The following is an 18,702-nucleotide window of genomic DNA, read 5'->3' as shown; positions in this document are numbered from 1 at the left end:
GTGGCTTCAAAAACACGGAACGTTGAGAGTCCTTCACTGCCACTTGCTAATGATGAAAAGAATACTACTCCTATTCCTATGCACTACATACTCTTTCCCCTTTATGTAAAGGGACCTAAAGAAGTTACAAACGCATTACTAACAAAACTACTGTCAGTGAATATACAACCTGCTACAAAGTTAAGTCCCAAAAGTGGCTTATGACTTCTCTCTGCACTTTCTGGTGTAGTTGAATCAGCCACATCTTCTTGCTCTGTAATGTTAGCATCATCTGTAGCAGAAACAGGGACAGGTTCACTGGTACTATCCTCAGATGGCACCATCTATGGCTGTTATAGATTCGGTATTTCTAATAGCTGTTACTGGCGTAGAACATCCTGCTGAAATTGTGTATTAAAAACTAGTTTATGTATCTTCTCCAAGATACATTTGGTGCCATTTCTGTCTGATGAGACAGAAGACAATTCTGATGTGATCTTTCCAGATTTCCATGAAATTATCTCTTCTTAAACATTTTTTCCCCTTTGTGCAAACTGCACAGCTGAGCGTGCCTAGTTGTGACCATTTTGTCACACTATTTCTTTTGAAAGTTCTCTGTAGATTGAGCTTTAACAAGTTCAGGTGAGATCTTAAATTTCATCCCATATAACATTGCTGGTGTCTGATTTGTAGTAGCATGGACTGTATTTCTATAAGTTGGTAGAAAACTTGCAATCTTGTCATATAAGCTGCATTTATCTGGAGTTGTATCATGAATTGTTCGCTTGACTGTCTGGATAAATCTTTCTGCTAATCATTTTTTGTGGTGGTAGGGCGTTGATGTGACATGTATGATACCATTTCTTTTGACAAACTGCTGAAACTATTTGGATGTGAGTTTCATTGTCACTTACTGAACTCCAGCCCTTCAAAACAACAATCTTAATGCTTCTACCATCTGCACTAAATTAGTTGAACTAATACAGAATACATTGAGTCATTTAGAAATAGGTATTTACTGCAATGAAAAATGTGTTCCATATGTGGTCCACTGTAGCCTGTATAAATTTGCTGCCACAGAATCTTGGTCACTCCCAAGGAATGAAGGAGCGTGTTTAGAACATGGTGTTTGCTGACAACTTTGATATTGTTTTGTTTCCTCTGTTTATCGATCCCTGTCCACCATACAAAGCTCCTGGCACAAGGATTTTCATTTTTACAATTCAGAAAAGTCCTTATTGTAATTCTTGGAATACTCATGACCTAAGCTTTCCAGGACTAACTGCTCTGGTGTCACTCATAGGCAGTCTTGATACTCTTAACTCTTGTTTTTTGAGCAAAGAACCGTTTTTGTGCATAATTCCATCTGTTTATCATACAATGCACTTCAGCTGTCACTGGAACACTTTTAGTTTTGTGTTGCACTGTGGTAGTTACTGGCAAGGGTTTGATTAGAGCCTTATAGAACATATTGACTCCATCTGGTTCAATTTCAGTATCCTTACTTGCTGCTTCCAATGGCAAACTTGACAAGTGATATGCATTTTCTTGTTGTTGTTCAGTCCCCTTGAACTCGATACAACAGTGAATGCCAAAGAATATAATCCATCTCTGTAATTGTGCTGCTGCTATTACTGAGACTCCTTTCTTTGGGTTAAACATTGAAACTAGAGGTTGATGATCTGTAACCAGAATAAATTGTTTCCCGTCTAAGTATCGGTTGAACTTTTTAACTCCATGCACTCAACTTGGATCCTCTATCAATTTGAGTATAGTGTTGAGTTGGGTTAAATGTTGTGGACTGGATGTCCTGAATTGAATCCTGAATGAAAGGCAAAGTGACTGAAATAACAGCAGTCTCTAAACCCAAAGCACAGGCACGTCTTCACCCAAAATGAAGGCAAATTCAAGTCTGCCCAGGACAGAAAGAGAGAGAAAAAAATTAGAAGACACCCTCTGTCTCCCTGTGTGCTGTCTACACGGCCAAAAAAAAAACAGTAGTGAGTGTGAGTCTGGATCAACTGATTCAAGCTAATGCTTGGGGCTAAAAATAGCAGTGTAGATGTTCCCACAATCCCACTTGGGTGGGAACCTTGGATCTGAAACCTGAGCGGAGAGTGTGTGAGAACCCAGGCTCCAGTTTGAGCCAGAACGTCTACACTGCTATTTTTAGCCCCATAGCGCGAGCCCCATGAGTTTACCCCACTTGATCTGGGCTTAGAGACACTCTGCTGCATTTTTTTTATTATTCTTTAGCAGTGTATCTGTACCCAGACACAGACAGACAGCCTGGACAAGTACAGTGTGTGACTCTGAGAGCAGCCTTGAGGGGGGGCTCCTGTGTTTGGTGCTGGCTAAAGAGGCTTGGGGTTGTAAGCAAAGAAAGTCTCTTGTTTGGCTCCTTCTGAGTTTGGGGACACAGGTATCAGGCAAGGTGTGGGCAGCCTGGCTTAGGGCTTAGTGTCAGGCATGGATCCAGGAGCCAACTACCAGCAATAAGGCTGCATTAGAATGCTAGATCAGAACTGAGACACATACCGGAGAGCAGGGATCACAAGTCAGTTACCAAGAGTTGGGCCAAATCAGGAGGTCAGTTTTGGGTGACAGAAACCAGGAGGCAGTTACCAGGAGTCAGGCCAAGTAAAAACACCAGGAAGGCAGGAACAGGTAAACACCAGACCAGCATTTTGTAGCAAGATGAAGCCTCGTTTTATGGACAGCTTCCTGTTTCCTCCTCTGGCTTTAATAGAGACTATGGCCCAAAATCAGGAACCTTGGATCGTTCCCAGTTGGAGCATAGGGGCAGGGCTTGTGCCCCTGTTGGATTCCATAGACTCCCGTCCCAGCTATTGGCCGGAGGATTGGAGTATGACGACTCCTAGGACCCCCCACAGACCTAGGTTCAAGGCCAGTGGGGCCTGACAACTGGCCTTTGTGCATTCCTGCTAAATTTTAAAAAAAAACCAAACAAACAAACAAAGAAAATACCTGACTTCATCATCAATTTCTCCTTCTAACTGGAACAATCTACAACACCTTGAATAAGGCTAACCATGTGAGTCAAAAGGGGTAACAATATTACATTCTGCAGAGATAAGAGAGCTAGAAGCAAAGGATATGACTTGACCCATGTACCTTATTCCAAGAAAACCAGATCTAACTTGAAATGTAGGACAAACAACGATCTAAACAGTAGATATCTAGAGAGAGGAAAATGTTCACAAAATGTCCAGGGAGATCTGATGAGTGTGATAGGATGTGCTCCCCACATGGGCCCTGCAAGAGCTGACTTAGGCCAGGTGGGCCCAATCAGCTAATTAGGCTGCAAACGGGGAAGCTTTAGGCTGGAGACAGCTAATTAAAGAGAAGCTCACCTGTGAGGGTCAGGTGGGACTTCTACAAAAGCCAGGCAGCTGGCAACAGAAGGGGTGGCTGGGAAAGGCTGCAGTCACTCCCTGGTAAGAGGATGGAGTGTTTAGAGACTGTAGAGATGAGTGGCCTAAAATTACTCCCTGGGAGGAGTGAGGGAAAAGACTGGCAAACCCAGAGGAGTGGGGAGGGCCTGGTGGTTTAGGGAAAGGCAGCAAGGTGCAGGATCCAGACCTTGGCTGCTGTGTAGAGGGTCCCTGAGCTGGAACCTGGAGTAGAGGGCAGTCCTGGGTTCCCCTGCCAGCCACTGTGGGAGTGGCCCCATGAGGCAGTGAAATGGAAGGCTGTCTGAGACTGCTGGAGAGCAGGAACCTTGATACTCCCCTGGAAGGGGGAAACCACAATAGTGACTTGGCCGGAAGGCTGAATCATGGAGAGGATGTTGCAGTTCCTGGAGCAAGAAAGGAGCTGCAGAGGAAAAACTGACTGAGTGCAACAGCTGGCAAGAAGTTAATCCCCAGAACCACCAGGAGGTGGCACTGTCTGGCAGTGAGTAGAGCAAATGTGTCCAAGTGAGCGCACATTATTTTAAAAGAACCATTAATGGTTAGCAAACTTGGGTAGAACCTCAAGCCAAAGTTGATTTTAAATATGCGTTGCAGCGCTCTAGATGATGTCATTCAAAAGCAAGCAACTTGAGATGTCCAAGAAATCAGATTTTTCTAATCTATTTTTTGAGTCTGTGACCTCTAAAAGGGTTTAGTTAGAGCAGCACTCAATGCCATGGTGAAGAGCACAATATCTGAATATACCATGGAACTTCCATAGCAGTTCTGAGAAGCTTTGTAACAAACTTTTGGCTAAATTGCAAGTGAACTTGCAGAGTTTTGAACTAACCCGGTATGGTGTCTGGTTAAAAACCATGCAAATCTCAGAATTTTCACCAGCTGTTCCAGGCAAAATGTGGTCCCTCAAGCTGCCTTGCTTTGGGAGTTGAACCTTTGTTGAAACCAGTGAGTGTGAACCCACTAAAACTGAAAAGGGAAGAAACTTGAGTTCGAGCCCTGTCCACTCACCAGTGAGTTAGGGGTGGCTATTGTACAAGACAGAAACTTCTCTGCCCCCTCCCCCCCCATTGTTCTCCTTTCTCTTCTTTTCCCATTTGCCATGCATTTGGCACCAGGGGTGGGTGGGTTGTGTGTGTGTGTGTGTGTAGGCATCCATAGAGGAAGGGTCAATTTGGAGGGCTGCACAGGGCAAAGTTGCCCTGCTCAGCTGCTCATGGGTCCTGATTGCATGGGGCCACCCAGCCCTGGAGTTTTCTAAGCTGTTTCTAGACTGTATCACAGGGTATTGCTCAGGGGACTCAGGCTGCAGTGTGGGTGATGCAGCAGGAGCAAGTACTTTTGCAGCCATCCGTGATAGCAGCTGTTCAAACATCTCTTTCTGCTGAGCTCTGTCCTCCTCCCTTAGCCACCATTCCTGTTTCAGGAACTGCAAAGCAAGTGCCTGCTCCAATACTGAAATCCTGTCTTTAAGCTGTGCAGCCAGTTGCAGGCATTCTTCTTGCCTCTCACCATGCCTTTCCTCTAGCCCTGAGTGTCTGTCTTTGGTACTGGATCTGCTTGCTGGCCCTGTCCAGAACTTCTACCAAAGTTCATCATGGAAACACTTTCCCTTGGAACGGCCGTGAAGGTATGATGGCTCAGGCTTCTCCTGAAGTGTGGATGAGATGTGGAGGTACTGCAGCCAGTAGAGGTTGAGGGGCCTGGAACAGGACAAGACACACAGGGTTATTGTCTCAAATAGCTCCGTGCAGGAGCAGAGAAAAATCCGTGAGGAATTTCAAGGACATAAAATGTTACTCTTTTTGTGGCTTGCTCACGTTTCCAGGGTCTCTGTGTGGGTGGAAGGGTCTCATCCCAATGACTTATGAAAAGCATCAATCAACTCAAGATTTGCTCATCACAAATGTCTGTTTCTGTTGAAAAGTCAGAATGGATTAAGTTGATAGGAGTAATGTTGGCAGTTGTCTGCAACATTAAGGATTGCCCTAAGGATTTTTTTTTGGGCCTGGCCCTAAGAGGATTTTTTTGGGCCTAGCCCTTGACTTAACCATCTCCTGTCCTTCAAGGATCATACTATCCTGTGACATTTGTATGGTAGTGATGTCATCTGGGGAAATGGTGTGGCCACGTGCTCCTTCAGTGCAGAGAACTTGGATCCATGCTTTTAAAAGACAGACTATAAAACTGACTGGAGTAGGGATCATTCTGACTAGCTCTGTGAGAGGACAGACAGTAGCTCACTTATACAGAGTAATTACAACTGCTGCTCAGCATTACAAACTGGAGACAACTTTATAACAAAGTGTGATTATTTTTTTTTTTTTTTTTTTTAAATTAACAAAACTAATTAAACCAATCTATGGGTCTGATTGCCATAAGATTAATCTCACAACATGGGAGTTGGAGACATTCTGTTGCACCTTATGCCTCATACGATTGTTCTTTTGGGACATTATATGATACCCATATTCTCTATTTGGCCCATGTTGCTTAATTAAAGAATCTTGCTATTGCTAATACTGTCTGCTGTTGAATTCTATGCACCAGAAACAATGATATCAAGACCCGCCATGTTAAATGATCAACATACATTTTCTGTAGCCTTGCAGCATATCAATACACTCCAAATACAGCTCTAGCTGACAACCATTTAGTTGATTTTTGTTTATTGATCTGCTTTCTTCAAAACGGAACTAAGGCAACACACAGATTAAACAGTCTGTAAATGAGCCCACTGCAAAGCAAAATCTGAGATCAGAAGCAAAATCTGAGGTCTGAGTCGGACAGCCACATTAATACAATTAAATTTTATAATGTTGGAATGTATCCTAACAGTAGGAAGTCATTTTTGGCATTACTTCACCAATCAAAAATGTGCTAGTCTAACCTTCTTAGTTTAAGATTAACAGGTACCTTAAAAAGTAACTGTTACTAAGATGTTTGGGGTAGGATCAATATTTTTCAGTGATGTAATTGCTTTCTCACAGAGAAGGAAGAGATTTACAAAAAGAACAGGGGCGAGATTAGAGAAACCTGAACAGTTTAAAATAAGATTTGGCTACTGAATGTCTCAGGACTTTCATTTTTAACTTTATAAATCACATTCTATTGAACAAGACAAAAGCAGAGACTTTCGGTTGTAAAGGCATCCAAAGCTTTAGAAAAAATGACTCTAGGGCCCAATCCTTTCTGTTTAAATCAATGGTAAAAGCAATTGTTGACTTCAGTGATTTAAGATTTGTCTCACTACCTCCCACTCCAGTGTATGTCTGACTGTTTTTATTAATATCAATAATTGTAGATGGAGATCTCTTGGAATAACTCACGGGGTGTTTTATGACCAGGCTGAATAGTGGGGCAAATCCTCAGCTGGTGTAAATTGTCACTGCTTCGTCAGTCAATGGAGTTATGAAAATTTACACTAGTTGAGACTCTTCCCCTAGAAAACTGCAGGTGCAGCATGAACATACAAATCCACTTCATACCCATTCAACCTTGGTAATAATTAATTGGGCCCAACTCTGAACCCCTCCCCCCTTATGTCAGTAATTTTCAATCATGTGACTATTTGGTGCTGTTGGAAATTAGAAAGAAAATTGAGAATAGTTTTTCCTCCCCTCCCCCCCTGTTTTTCACTTAAATTTTCCAACCAGCTCAAGTAGTTCCATTGCCTCACCCATATTAAAAAATTACAAGTTGAGGCTCTTTGCAGAAAAGCAAGGCCTCTGCTCTGATGCCTGTTGCAAGTCTACTAAAAGGGATGGAATAGGGCAGACAGGAGCAAGTAGGTTGGAGACAGAAGTGGGGGGGAGAAAGAGAATGGTGGAGAGAGAGAGAGAAGTGAAGGAAAAGAGGAAAAGAAAGCAAACACTAAAGATAGGCCAAATCAGAAAAGAGTTTATAGGGGAAAAAAGTCCAAAAGGATGTCAAATTGTAGAGAATGTCAATGAGAGAGAACACAGCAAGCTACAGAAGGTAAAGTGGCCAACTTTGTCCTCCTCCAAATCCTTCCTAAGAACTCCCTACTTCTATGATGTCCACAACTAATGCATTCATAATAAAATGTGTATACTTATACGGGGGGTGGCATGTCCATGCACAATTTGTGGGCAACACAGAAGGAATATTATTGTAGCAAGTATTGTGATTCTGCCTGTCCCTTGTGAGAGTTGTGTAAAGGAGGGGAAGGAAAACCCCTGCCATTCCTCTCAATAAGCAACTAACCACACTGAAAAACACACGTTCCATTTTTAAGCTATTTCTAGAGGTCGAGGAGAGCACTTGTTTGTTGTTCATTTCAACTGCACTCGGACAATATGGTGATGAGGGCTATATGGATACCTAGTTAGATTAGCTAGAACTGCAGCCCCATGGGTATGTCCACACATAGAGCTGGAGGTGTCAATTCCAGCTTGAGGAGACATACCTATGCTAGCTCTGACTGAGCTTGAATGCTAAAAATAGAGTATAGCTGAGGTGGGGTGAGCAATGGAAGGGGCTAGCTGCTCTAAACATGTACCTGTCGAAGACAGTAGGTATATGCTAGCCTATCCCACCACTTGCACCAACACAGCTACATTCTACTTTTAGTGTCTCCTCAAGCTGGTGTTTACACCTTCCGGTTCAAAGCATAGGCATATCCAGGTAAGCGCCAGATGCATCTGGACTGAAGAAAATCTCCTGTCCAGAGACCTCAAACCATTCTAGCCCTCCCCAGAATACTGAGCAAAGAAATTGACTTTGCAGCAGGTCGACAAATTTATAATACATGCATGTAAAACTGAAACTATTCTTGCTTCTGAATTTCCCAGAGTATCCTGTCGTCTTAATATCTGTTTGGCAGACTCTGCTTTTATGTTTGTCTGTACAGCAATGAGTACATTGTCATGCATAGGAAATAATCAATAGTAGGAATAATAGAGAAAACAGAAAAAGTAAAATAGGGAAATAGAATTAGCTTTTGTATACTATAGAACATTTGCTTTATATAGTATTTTTAATCTATTATTTAAGGGACGATCTGGTTATTTGTACTGGGGGGAAGGGGGTGCAATCTTCGTTTTCCTGGACTATATTTCCCTACCAAGCAATTTGATATAAGTGTAAAAGAAATGCAAAGGGATTGACTTGAGAGAGCTAGAAAGCTGATAGTTAAGTCTGAAACTCCATCCTTGAATGAGTCTTTTGTGTCTAAATACTGCTGGGGGCCATGACATTTCTCTCTGATTTAAGACAGGTACTTTCCCTGTGAACAGTAAGGTTAGAGAGGGATGCAATTCTACCATTTATTTTAAAATATACTTGTTCTGGTAAATTGGAATTAGGTGTTTAAGGACAGATTTAAAAAAAAAAAAAAAACTGGTTTATTTATGTACTTGCAGACACATTTTTACAGGCCCTATTTTTTACTCCATTATTTGTGAGGACATCTATCATCACTTAAAAGTGTAAACACAGTACTTGACTCTGGGAATGTCTTCACTGATGGTGGCAAATTCACCGCCATCGGATCAATCTATCTGGATCGACTGAGCAGTCAGTGAAGACCCGCTCATTCATCCGGAAGTCGACGCATTAAAACCACCCCCTCAAGTGGTGCAGTGCAGTGAAGACGCTGCGTAGAAGAGGAGTTACGAACTCAACAAGAGTTACGCATGCTACTCTGCATAGCTTGTGTAACTCTCGTTGGCTGCCGCCGAATGTGAAGGTAAGTGTAGACCAGGCCTGAGTCTGCAAAGAGCTACAGGCACAAAACAGGAGACAAAGTTGTGACCCTGTTAAAAATAACACCTTCAATTTCAGTTCAACATTTTGGTATCACCTTTTCAAAGTGGACTCAGTCAGGCCTCTGGGATGTTCATATCTATAGCTGTATGCACCACTCGCTGTTCAGTGTGATTTGTATCTCTCCCCAATGGCTGGTTGATAGGGCTGTCACATCTGCCACCTATTGGATTTAGCCCTTTAATTCAAGCTAAAGGCTCATGGTCATTACCAGAGAACTCTCTAGGATGAGGGTCATTGCACATACCCAAGTTTTTGATAAGCAGTTTTGCTCAATGAAAGTTTTGTGTTTAATTCTTATTAGCTTCCAGAGCCGGCAGGAGCCAGCATTTCACCTGAATGCGAGTCATTGCAAAACATGTAGAATTACTTTTGCAGACACCTACTACATGGAACCCCAAACAACCCACCCGCCTGCTCTCCCTTAAGATACACTTCAGGTTGTCAACAAACATCAGTTATATTAGAACAGTGCTGTCTGAATCTTTAATAATGCAAAGCACTGGAAATTCAGGTTAAGATACAAGATAGAAAATGAGTACTTGAAAGTCAGAAAATACTTCAATTACATTTCCGTAAAAAGCGTTAATGCTCATTCTGGATCCTTTTGGAGGCTGCCTGAAGTAGAGCAGCCTCTTTAATTTACAGTAGAATGATAGCTGTGTATTGTTTCTGGTTTGGGAGAGAAAAGAGGTCAAATGTTGGTGTTTAGGTGCAGGACAATCTGGGGTCATGTATGTGCTCTTCGGCGGTCAGCAGTCATCGTACTGCTCTGTGCTAGTCACATCAGTTCTCCCCTCATTCTGCCTTCAGAGGCAGGGTGAGATGGAGCTGCCTGGCTAGTTAATACTATTTATGAGCAAGTGGGATGGGAGGGAGCAGAGAAGAGGGGGAGTGAACAGAGCCTTGGCTCAGGACTTTTCTTCAACTCCCTCAATTGACCAACCAGCAGATCTGAGTTGGTGTGTGGAAGGAGGTAATCTGCAGTCAGTACTTACAGGCTGCACTAAATTGCTTCTCCCCAGGAGCAAAGGAGCTTCAGGGAAGGGTGATACAGTGCCTGGTATTGAAAGAGGGTATTGATGTAATGGGCATCCCCGAAACTTGGTGGAATGATAATGAATGGGACATGGTAATGCCAGGGTACAAAATACATAGGAATGACAGAGTAGGTTGTGCTGATAGGAGAATAGCAAAATATGTGAAAGAGAGCGTAGAGTCAAACATAGTAAAAATTTTAAATGTAACAAACTGTACCATAGAATGTCTATGGATCGAAATTCCTTCCTTGAATAACCAGAGTATAGTGGTAGGAATATACTTCTGACCGCCCGACCAAGATGGTGATTATGAAATACTGATTATGAGATTAGAGAGGCTATAAAAATAGAAAACTCAATAATTGGGGATTTCAACTTTATTTTTGCATCTCCAACGGTCAGGAGTTCAGAGTAGAGAATGATTTATGGGTGGAGCTTGGAAAAGTACCATTGCTTATTTTTTTCCAGTTCGATGTGCTAGGCAAAAGGTATGGAGCTTCCTAGCTCATTTCAGTGGCTCTCTGTGCCTCTCGCCCTGGACCACTGTGCTTCCTCTAACTCATTCACCTCAGAACAAACAATTCCAGGATTGCTGTTGGCTCCTAGCTCCCCCTCCAAAAATCTTGCTTGCCTCTAACTCCTATGACCATCTCCTCCCCAAGAATCTCTTCTAAGTCTTACAACCATAGACAGCCTGTCTCTCTCCCACATCAAATCGATAACATGGTTACACTCTGTTCTTGTGCTCATCACCATGGTATCTGAGCCTCTACTGTCTCCTACCACTACTCTGCCCCCAGCTCATCCTCCAGATTGTCTCTTTTAAATTGTAGTGGTTGGCAGCAGCCAGTGGAAGGCTGAGAATCCACCTATGACTCCACTTTACACCAAACTGGCCTATGACTAGTTCTTAAGCATATTCTGGTAGGATCCTGTGCAATTCTGAAAATATTTTTTATGTGCCTCCCCCAGGAGCTATGCCCACAGCTCAGGCATTTGAACGCACCTTCCCTCTGTGTGCCCGGCATGCGTGCACACCCTTTTGAAAATGTCGCTTTGAAGCGTGGTGGAGGATGGAGAATGATTTGTCAGCTTCGTGCCAGTCTTTCCTTGTTTAACTGCAGCCTGATCTGCAGCGAGTTGTGAGTGAGAACTGGGTCTGAAGAGTTTGTACCATAGCTAATTTAGCTTGGACTATTATATGAAGAGATTAACCATGGCATGCTGATAACACTGGGATTTAAAGCTGTATTTTAGTGTGCCAGACAAGGGATTAAAGTGTTAATTCACCAGCACACATTAGCAGAGTGTCTCTCCCCCCCCCCCCCCCGCTTCCTCCCATTTTTATAGTTAGCATGTTTTAACATCAATTTGTTCCCTTGCTGTGAGGAATCCTCTCCTTGATTAGCAGGGCTGCCAATTATTTTTATGGGAAGAATCTGCTTCTAGTGCCTGTCTGTGTTGCACACAAAAGAAAAAGCAACCATTCCCATGCTTTCTGCAAGCTTCTTACAGGGAGCTCTGCATGTTCCACAGAGCAGCTGCAAAAGCGTATCGGTGCAGAATCACAGCTTCGTCTTTTCAGGGCTTGAAACTAAGAATGTGTGAAAAGGGTCCTGATTCAATGTAGTGTTTTGCTGCACCTGACAAAGAGAATAGATGGATATTCCTGGTCTTTAGAAACTTGCTTGTGATTAGAGATTTCTTCAGTTCCAAAGCTTGCCTGTTCAGCATTTTGTGATCCAGAGGGTGTTCAAGAAACATCTTGCAGTATGCCTGCATTGATTTAAAACCAGCAAGCAGATGCAACCCTGCATCAAGACGGAGTGGATGTTGCCTATTGTGTTTAATCATGAAGGTACAGCTTTGTTTCTGAAAGCACTTGACTAGATGGATGTTTTTGTCTAAGCAGTAGATATAATTGCAAAGGAAGATTTGAAAATCAGCTGTCTGCTCTATTGCTTGTTTTACCAAGTTCAGTGCTTATCTGTTTACTTGTATAGCAGGGACACCGTACTGTTCTCCTCTGTCCTGCACCATATACTGCTGCTACTTCTACTACTTCCAGTCATCTTTTGAGTGCAGATTTGAAGAGTCATTTAGCAGCATTTGGGACTAAAATCTCAAGCCATTTGGTATCCTATAGGCCTATTCTCCGAGTCTGAGAAGGTTTGAGTTCTCTCCAAGATTTGGATTGTGAATAAAGGTTTATTGTGGGAGCAATGCAAGTTTCCATAGCTTGTACAGAACATAACTTGAAGAATCGAAATGGTGAAGACAGGCTTATCAGCAAACAGAACACCACTACCCCAAACGTAGTGAATGCAGCCCGGGCAAAATTCCGGACGGTGGCTATTATTGCTCGCAGTTTGGGGTCATTTACCCCTCAGCACCATATCTCTTTAAAAGAATCAACTGCAAAGCTGACTGGCATGAAATATAGGTATGGGCACAATATTCACTGTTTGTAATGTTTATATCCTATCTCTCCTGGGTGACTCATCTGCTTACAAAGAAATTCCCATTTCCAAAATCTCAGAATCTTTAAAAAGGGACATTAGTGTTTTTAGAAGGATTTTTTTAAAGTTTTAAACTTATAAGAAAACTAGGTCTCTTTAGTGACATTTGAATCCTAGTGTTTCTGCAAGCATATGCATTTGCTATTTGATACAGGTTTTTTTATGAAATCAAACATATGAATTGTGTGCCATTATATGTGGATGGTGTTAAAAGCAGTGCTTGACATAGCTCTTGTTAGTATTTATATGTAAAAAGACTGAATTACAAATGATCAAAGATCCACATGGAAAAAGTTTTCATTTTACAGCATGTGTTGTGTAGAATGTCCCTAAATTCGTTACGGTGTCTTATCCTAAGGATCACTTACAGACCTGTCATCTGACTTGCTAAGTGAGGACAAAGAGGAACTTATTTTTAAGTGAAATGCAGACAATCATAACCATGTTCCTAGAAAATCTGCTTCTCACAAAATTCTTTTTCTTAACATAGAAATGTACAAAGTGAAAGCAAGCATCACAACAGACTGAACATTTGAGAAAGATTAAGGTATCTGGAAGGCTTCTTTGTATCAATTGATACAAGTACTTCTTAAGGAGTTACTTTAATTTGGAAAACTAAGCATTTTTTAAATTTAATTCATATGCTTTTGACATGTATGTTCTGCTAGACCTTGAACATATCCTCTGTGTGTTGTTGGAATTACTTGATTGCTAATCTCCTCCTTTTTAGGAATCTACGATCAGATTCTGCCCGAAATTAGTACATGAGTAACCACATTGAAATTAACAAGGCTATTTGTGCAATGGTACTACTCAACATGAGTATGGGTGGCAGAATCTTGCCCTTAGGAGTAGGGGATGGAGTGTGACTGTCTATAGGGTTACTGGTAACTTTTTGTTTTGCATATTTTCATGGCGAGAAATTTCTGTCCTAGCAAGTCTTCCTCTTTTTACAGAAGAAATATTTGGATAAAATGGAATTTAACATGACTGAATAAAGACCAAATTCTACTTTCATTCAGACTGATGTAAATCCAGACTTACTATCCTGAAGTTACTCAAAATTTACATGTGTGCAACTGAGCACAGAGTTTGACGTAAGGCATTTGTGCAGTTATGATACTTTAATAGATGGTACAAGAGGTTGGTCCCTTAAGGGATTGCATTTGAAGGGCCACATAACTTCATAATTTAAACAGTCAGGTGTAATTTCTTATTGTGTGGTCTAGAATTGCTAGTAATATTATCCACAAAGAGTTTGGGTGACTCTGAAGTATCCCAGTTGTCCAGAATAATTTCTCAGTGAATATGCGTAGTCTGAGCAGCCTTGTTGAAAGATCATTGGATACAATCACATATTGGGGTTTTTTTTAACACCAGTGTTACAAATACAGACAAGTCAAGTGGTGCATCTGTAAATAACATTGCAGAGTCAGAAACATGCTGATTAATTTTTACTGTGGCAGATTCCCAGATGTGCTGCCCTCTAAGAGAATGACATCATAGTCCGGCTGGTTAGGCTCTCAGGGCATGCATGGGTTTTCAGAGAGGAAGTTGAGTAAACCAAAGCTTGTCATATAGAGCCAGTGTTAAACTCTAATGCATCAGACTCTGATACCACAACCTGATTTTGCAGTTCTTACGTATGCGAAGCTCCCATTGATTGTAATGGGCATAATAGGCAGGTGACAACTGTAGTATCTGGCCTCTGCCAGGCAACACTGAAGAGGTTATCACATCAATAGAATGTCCTTTTGTAACTGTTTAGTAGCTCAATAGATTCTAATAGTCCAAGTATGAAGTGAGAGAGAGCACAGACTAGTGGAATGAGCACAGATTTGGAGTCAGGAACTCATGGGTTTTGTTCTTGGTAGTGCCATTTTCTTATTGCATGGCCTTCGGCAAATCCCTTCACTTCTATGCCTTCGTTTCTTCATTACATGCATGCCTATGTGGCAGGGGTGTTGGGAGAATTTGTTTTGTAGATAAAATAAAATCACAGCTTCCTATGAGAACTGCAGCTGTTACTTTTACAGCCTACGGTGTTTAAATTGGTAATAATTATTCCTGTTGGTTTTCCAAAGGCACATTACGCTGCAGATGCATTAATACAAATAACTGCATCTCTCTGATTCACCCGATCTAGGGACCCCCACAGGAACATAATATTGGCCCCTTTCAGAGACATTTACAGCTTATTTATAGAAAAATTCTGATACCTCAGGCTAACTTCTGCAGATCTTATTCAGGCAAAACTGCAGTCCACATCAATGGAAGTTTTGACTGCATAATATCTGGGTAAGGACTTCAGGACTTGGACCTAATTTATAACCAGAGTGATGTCCACCCTTATGATTAATCTTTGTTTACAAATCCAAATATACGTATAACTGGAACAGTGAGAAGCAATTCCTTCCACGGGAGAAGAAGTGGGCAGGATTTTGGAGAAAAAGGTGATCAAACTGTAAAGGATAATTCTGACTTTGATAAATAAGACACACAGAGAACCCTAAATCTGAGGAGATGAGGCTGATACATGTTAATAAATGCACTCTGGTTCTTCTACAAATGACATGATTATCACACAAATTTAGGGCCTGATCCAGCTCTCATTGAAGTCCAATGGAGTGTTTCCATTGACTTTAATAGGAATTGTGCTGAGTCCTTAATTCCCTTATATTTGAGGTTGAAGATTCTTGTTCTTCCCAGTTTGTTTTCTGCTTTCATTGTCATTTCTGACAAAACATAAATGCTATATAAAATGATATACTCTCGCCCCTCCTCCCCCCCCCCCCCCCCCCCCCCAGAGCCTCTGTAGATAACTTGAAAGGTATACATGGCAATGTTGCCATGCATATTTCACAGCATGATTTTTAATGCTTCTTTCTCAGCCACAGTGTTTTGCCTCCTACGACTGCTAGGCAGATTTTGATTTTTAGGCAATTGAAGAGAACGATCCTGTCAGTGGATCATGCAAAAGAGAGAGAGCATGAGTATGTGTATGACAGAGAAGTGGAGGTGGGAGAGGAACCAGTTTACTGACAATAAATAAATTCACCGTGGAATTTTTACACGGAGGACCTGGTCCGGTTCCCACTGACATCATTGGGAGCGTTGCCGCTGGCTTTATTGGGAGCATGATCAGGGCCAGACTTTTAAGATCTTATTTAATGTCATTTAAATGGATTGGAGGCATCAAGCTGCTATCAAAGAGACTGAAAGCAAGTGGTGGCAGGAGGGCAATCCGATAGTTGGCGAGCTGCTGCCTCCCAGTTCTGTTGCGTTGGAAGCATAATGAAATTTAAGCAGCACGTGCACCCAGCTCCTGTGTGAGTGCTCCACTTGCTGGCTGCAGTGACTGATGGGGTGTGGCTTAAAAAATCCATGCTGTTCAGACAGAGCCCTCTGAGAACACACAGCTCTTGGGGAGAGGGGGTTATTTTATTTTAGAGGCATTGTTACCACCAATTAAATTTGCACGACTACTGGATTACATTCTATGTGCGAAATGGAAAAACAGTGGCCTGACAAACAAGTGAAAACTGCTTCACCCCATTAATGTTACAGTTACAGTTCAGCTGGAGAAGCTGCCCATATGCTCAGATAACGTTCTCCAGAGCACCGCAAGTCTTTCCTTGAACATAATTTCAGTCATGATGCTTGGCTTGGAAAATTTCAATCTGCTGCCTAATTTTTGAAAACAAATAATATTTCTACATCCATCTGTTGTACAGCATATAAGGGGGGGGGGGGGGGAAGACAGGTACTAGGATTTGGCAGTTTTTGAAGAACAAAAGGTCTAGCCTGACTTTCCTTCTTACCTAACCTACCCAGTGGCATACTCTGTGGGTCTCTGGCGCCCGGGAGGCCCTACTTACTTTTGAACCCTTCCCCCTGCCCTCCCCCCCACCCCTGGCAGTACCCCATGGGGGCGGGGGTCTGCAGGCCTGTGTCCTGCTCTCCCACCTGCCGTCGGCGGCAGCGACCCATTGGGGGAGGGGGGGTGACCCACTATCCCACTCTCCCCCCAATTGGCGGCAGCAGCAGTGTAGGCAGTGCCCCACAGGGGGTGTGTGTGTGTGTGTGTGTGTGTGTGTGTGTGTGTGTGTCTGCGGGCCCGTTTCGTGCTCTCCCCCACTGTGGGGGTGGCCGGGGCTGTCTGGTGGTGGGGGGCAGGCCTTGATGGTTCTGGTCCCTGTGGCTCCCTCCTTGCACCCAGTGCAGGGATGGAGGAGCCCGGAGGGCACCTTGGCTGCCTGCGACAGGGGGCGGGGTGGCTCCTCCTCCGAGGGCCTGGCCAGCGCCCCTCCGAGGGCCGGCGCCCAGGGCCATGGCATCCCCAACCCTCCCTTGGTTTGCCACAGAACTTACAATTCCTTTTTTTTTTTTTAATTCTGTATTTGATGCTCTATACAAATTTAAGCAGAACTTAGTCAATGCAGGACCCTCGCTGGACTTGGTACACAAGATTATTTGGAATATCAGTTATTATAACTGAAGTCCTGAGACTTCACCCAGCATCAAACATTGCCCGCTCTGTCTAGGATGTATGGCATGAAAACTCAGCTCTGTGATTTTTCAGTCCTGAGCTCTAATTCTGTAGCTTCCCCATTCACTTCGCTGGTGGTTAAGGATCTGTCAGCATTTCTAAAATAGGCCTTTATTTCCATTGCTTCAGAGTTTGAAGGTCTGGCTGAAACTTGACATAAAGAGCCTGATTTATAAAACTATCCTTCCTTTTTCTTTATCCAAAAATAACTGATACTATCTCAACTTCTGGCTCAAATGAGATCATATAGACAACCAACTTCTTGATTATACCCACACATCAGTCATTAATTGGTATTTGTTTTATTTAAATGCAGACAATGCTCTTGACCCTGTACAAGACACAAAACAGATAGTCTCCAACAATCTAAATAAGACAGCATAGTTTAGGGGAGGAAGGATAGGCTGATAAGGGACTGGACTGGATTGGAACTCCAGAGACCTGGCTTCAATTCCCAGCTTAACTATAAACTTCCTATGGGTCCTTGGGCAAGTCACTTAATCTATCTTGTGCCTGAGTTTTCCAACTGTAAAATGGGTATGATATGTCCTGACTCACAAGAGTGTTGTGAGGATGAAATTCTTTAGTTATTGTGAGGGACTTGGATACTCTAATGATGAGGGCCATGTAAGTCTGTAGAGATAGGTAGGAGATGAACCAAACATCTTGAGGAGCCCACCTTTTCTCTACCTCATGCAGCTGCTCAGTGCCACAAAGCCACCACTACCTCCCATTTCTCTGGGTAATAATATGACTTAGCTCTTCTCTTTGGACAGTTTCCCATCAAGGTACTTCTAGTTTTGCATCAGGATCATCAAATTCTTCCAGTACAGAATCTTCTGCTCTACCTCCATCAGTTTCCCCCTAATTGCTCATCCACAGGATCTAATTCTAAGCTATATTCTACAGATCAAGGGTCTGGGAAATCACTACAACTTATGTTACCTGCTAAGGTAGCTGTACTTGAGCACATCCTAATGTGTAATGCTGCAACATCTCTCTGTTGTGTTTCCTTAGAACTTTTACCTGGGCGTTAAGAGATGTGTGGAGAAAATGAATAGCAAACGTGGGGAAATCAATAAGGAGCAGTAGTAATTCAAATACCTGCAGTGAGGACGGCCAGTCTGCTTCATGACACTTTAAGCCAGGCCACATAGGAATCTAACTTGGCTGTTTCTAGCTAACAGGGAGGAATAACATTTATTTTATTTGGTGTGCAGCTAATATGTGGGAGTTATATAATACATCATGTAACACATCAAAGAACTATGGAACATTTCAGAACATCTCACCACATCTCTGTACACAGACCCCTTTCTAAATGTTAATATTACAAACACTTTGTTACACTTGTTATTAAAGTGTCCCAGAGATGAGGGTTGGGGAGTGGAGTG

General features: G+C 42.6%; 1 protein-coding gene across 4 annotated transcripts in view; it reads left to right on the top strand.

The window, feature by feature from the left end:
- KCNAB1 (potassium voltage-gated channel subfamily A regulatory beta subunit 1) overlaps positions 1-18,702 on the top strand; it is a 214,806-nt gene that overhangs the window by 50,872 nt on the left and 145,232 nt on the right. The window contains exon 1 of one of the 4 annotated variants that reach the window (XM_067548571.1): positions 11,669-12,683. The exons of the other annotated variants lie outside the window; for them this stretch is intronic. Within the exon in view, the coding sequence (XP_067404672.1) occupies positions 12,463-12,683 (221 nt within the window). The 5' untranslated portion in view covers positions 11,669-12,462. Of the gene's footprint in view, positions 1-11,668; positions 12,684-18,702 lie in introns of those variants that run through there. 4 annotated transcript variants of the gene reach the window in all.

The sequence above is a fragment of the Emydura macquarii genome, unplaced genomic scaffold (genome assembly GCF_026122565.2).
Source record: "Emydura macquarii macquarii isolate MOO-44397 ecotype Brisbane River unplaced genomic scaffold, CSIRO-AGI_Emac_v2 contig_18, whole genome shotgun sequence".
Taxonomy (NCBI): Eukaryota; Metazoa; Chordata; order Testudines; family Chelidae; genus Emydura; species Emydura macquarii.
Note: the sequence above shows the minus strand (reverse complement) of the source record. Positions and strands in the feature narration are given on the sequence as shown.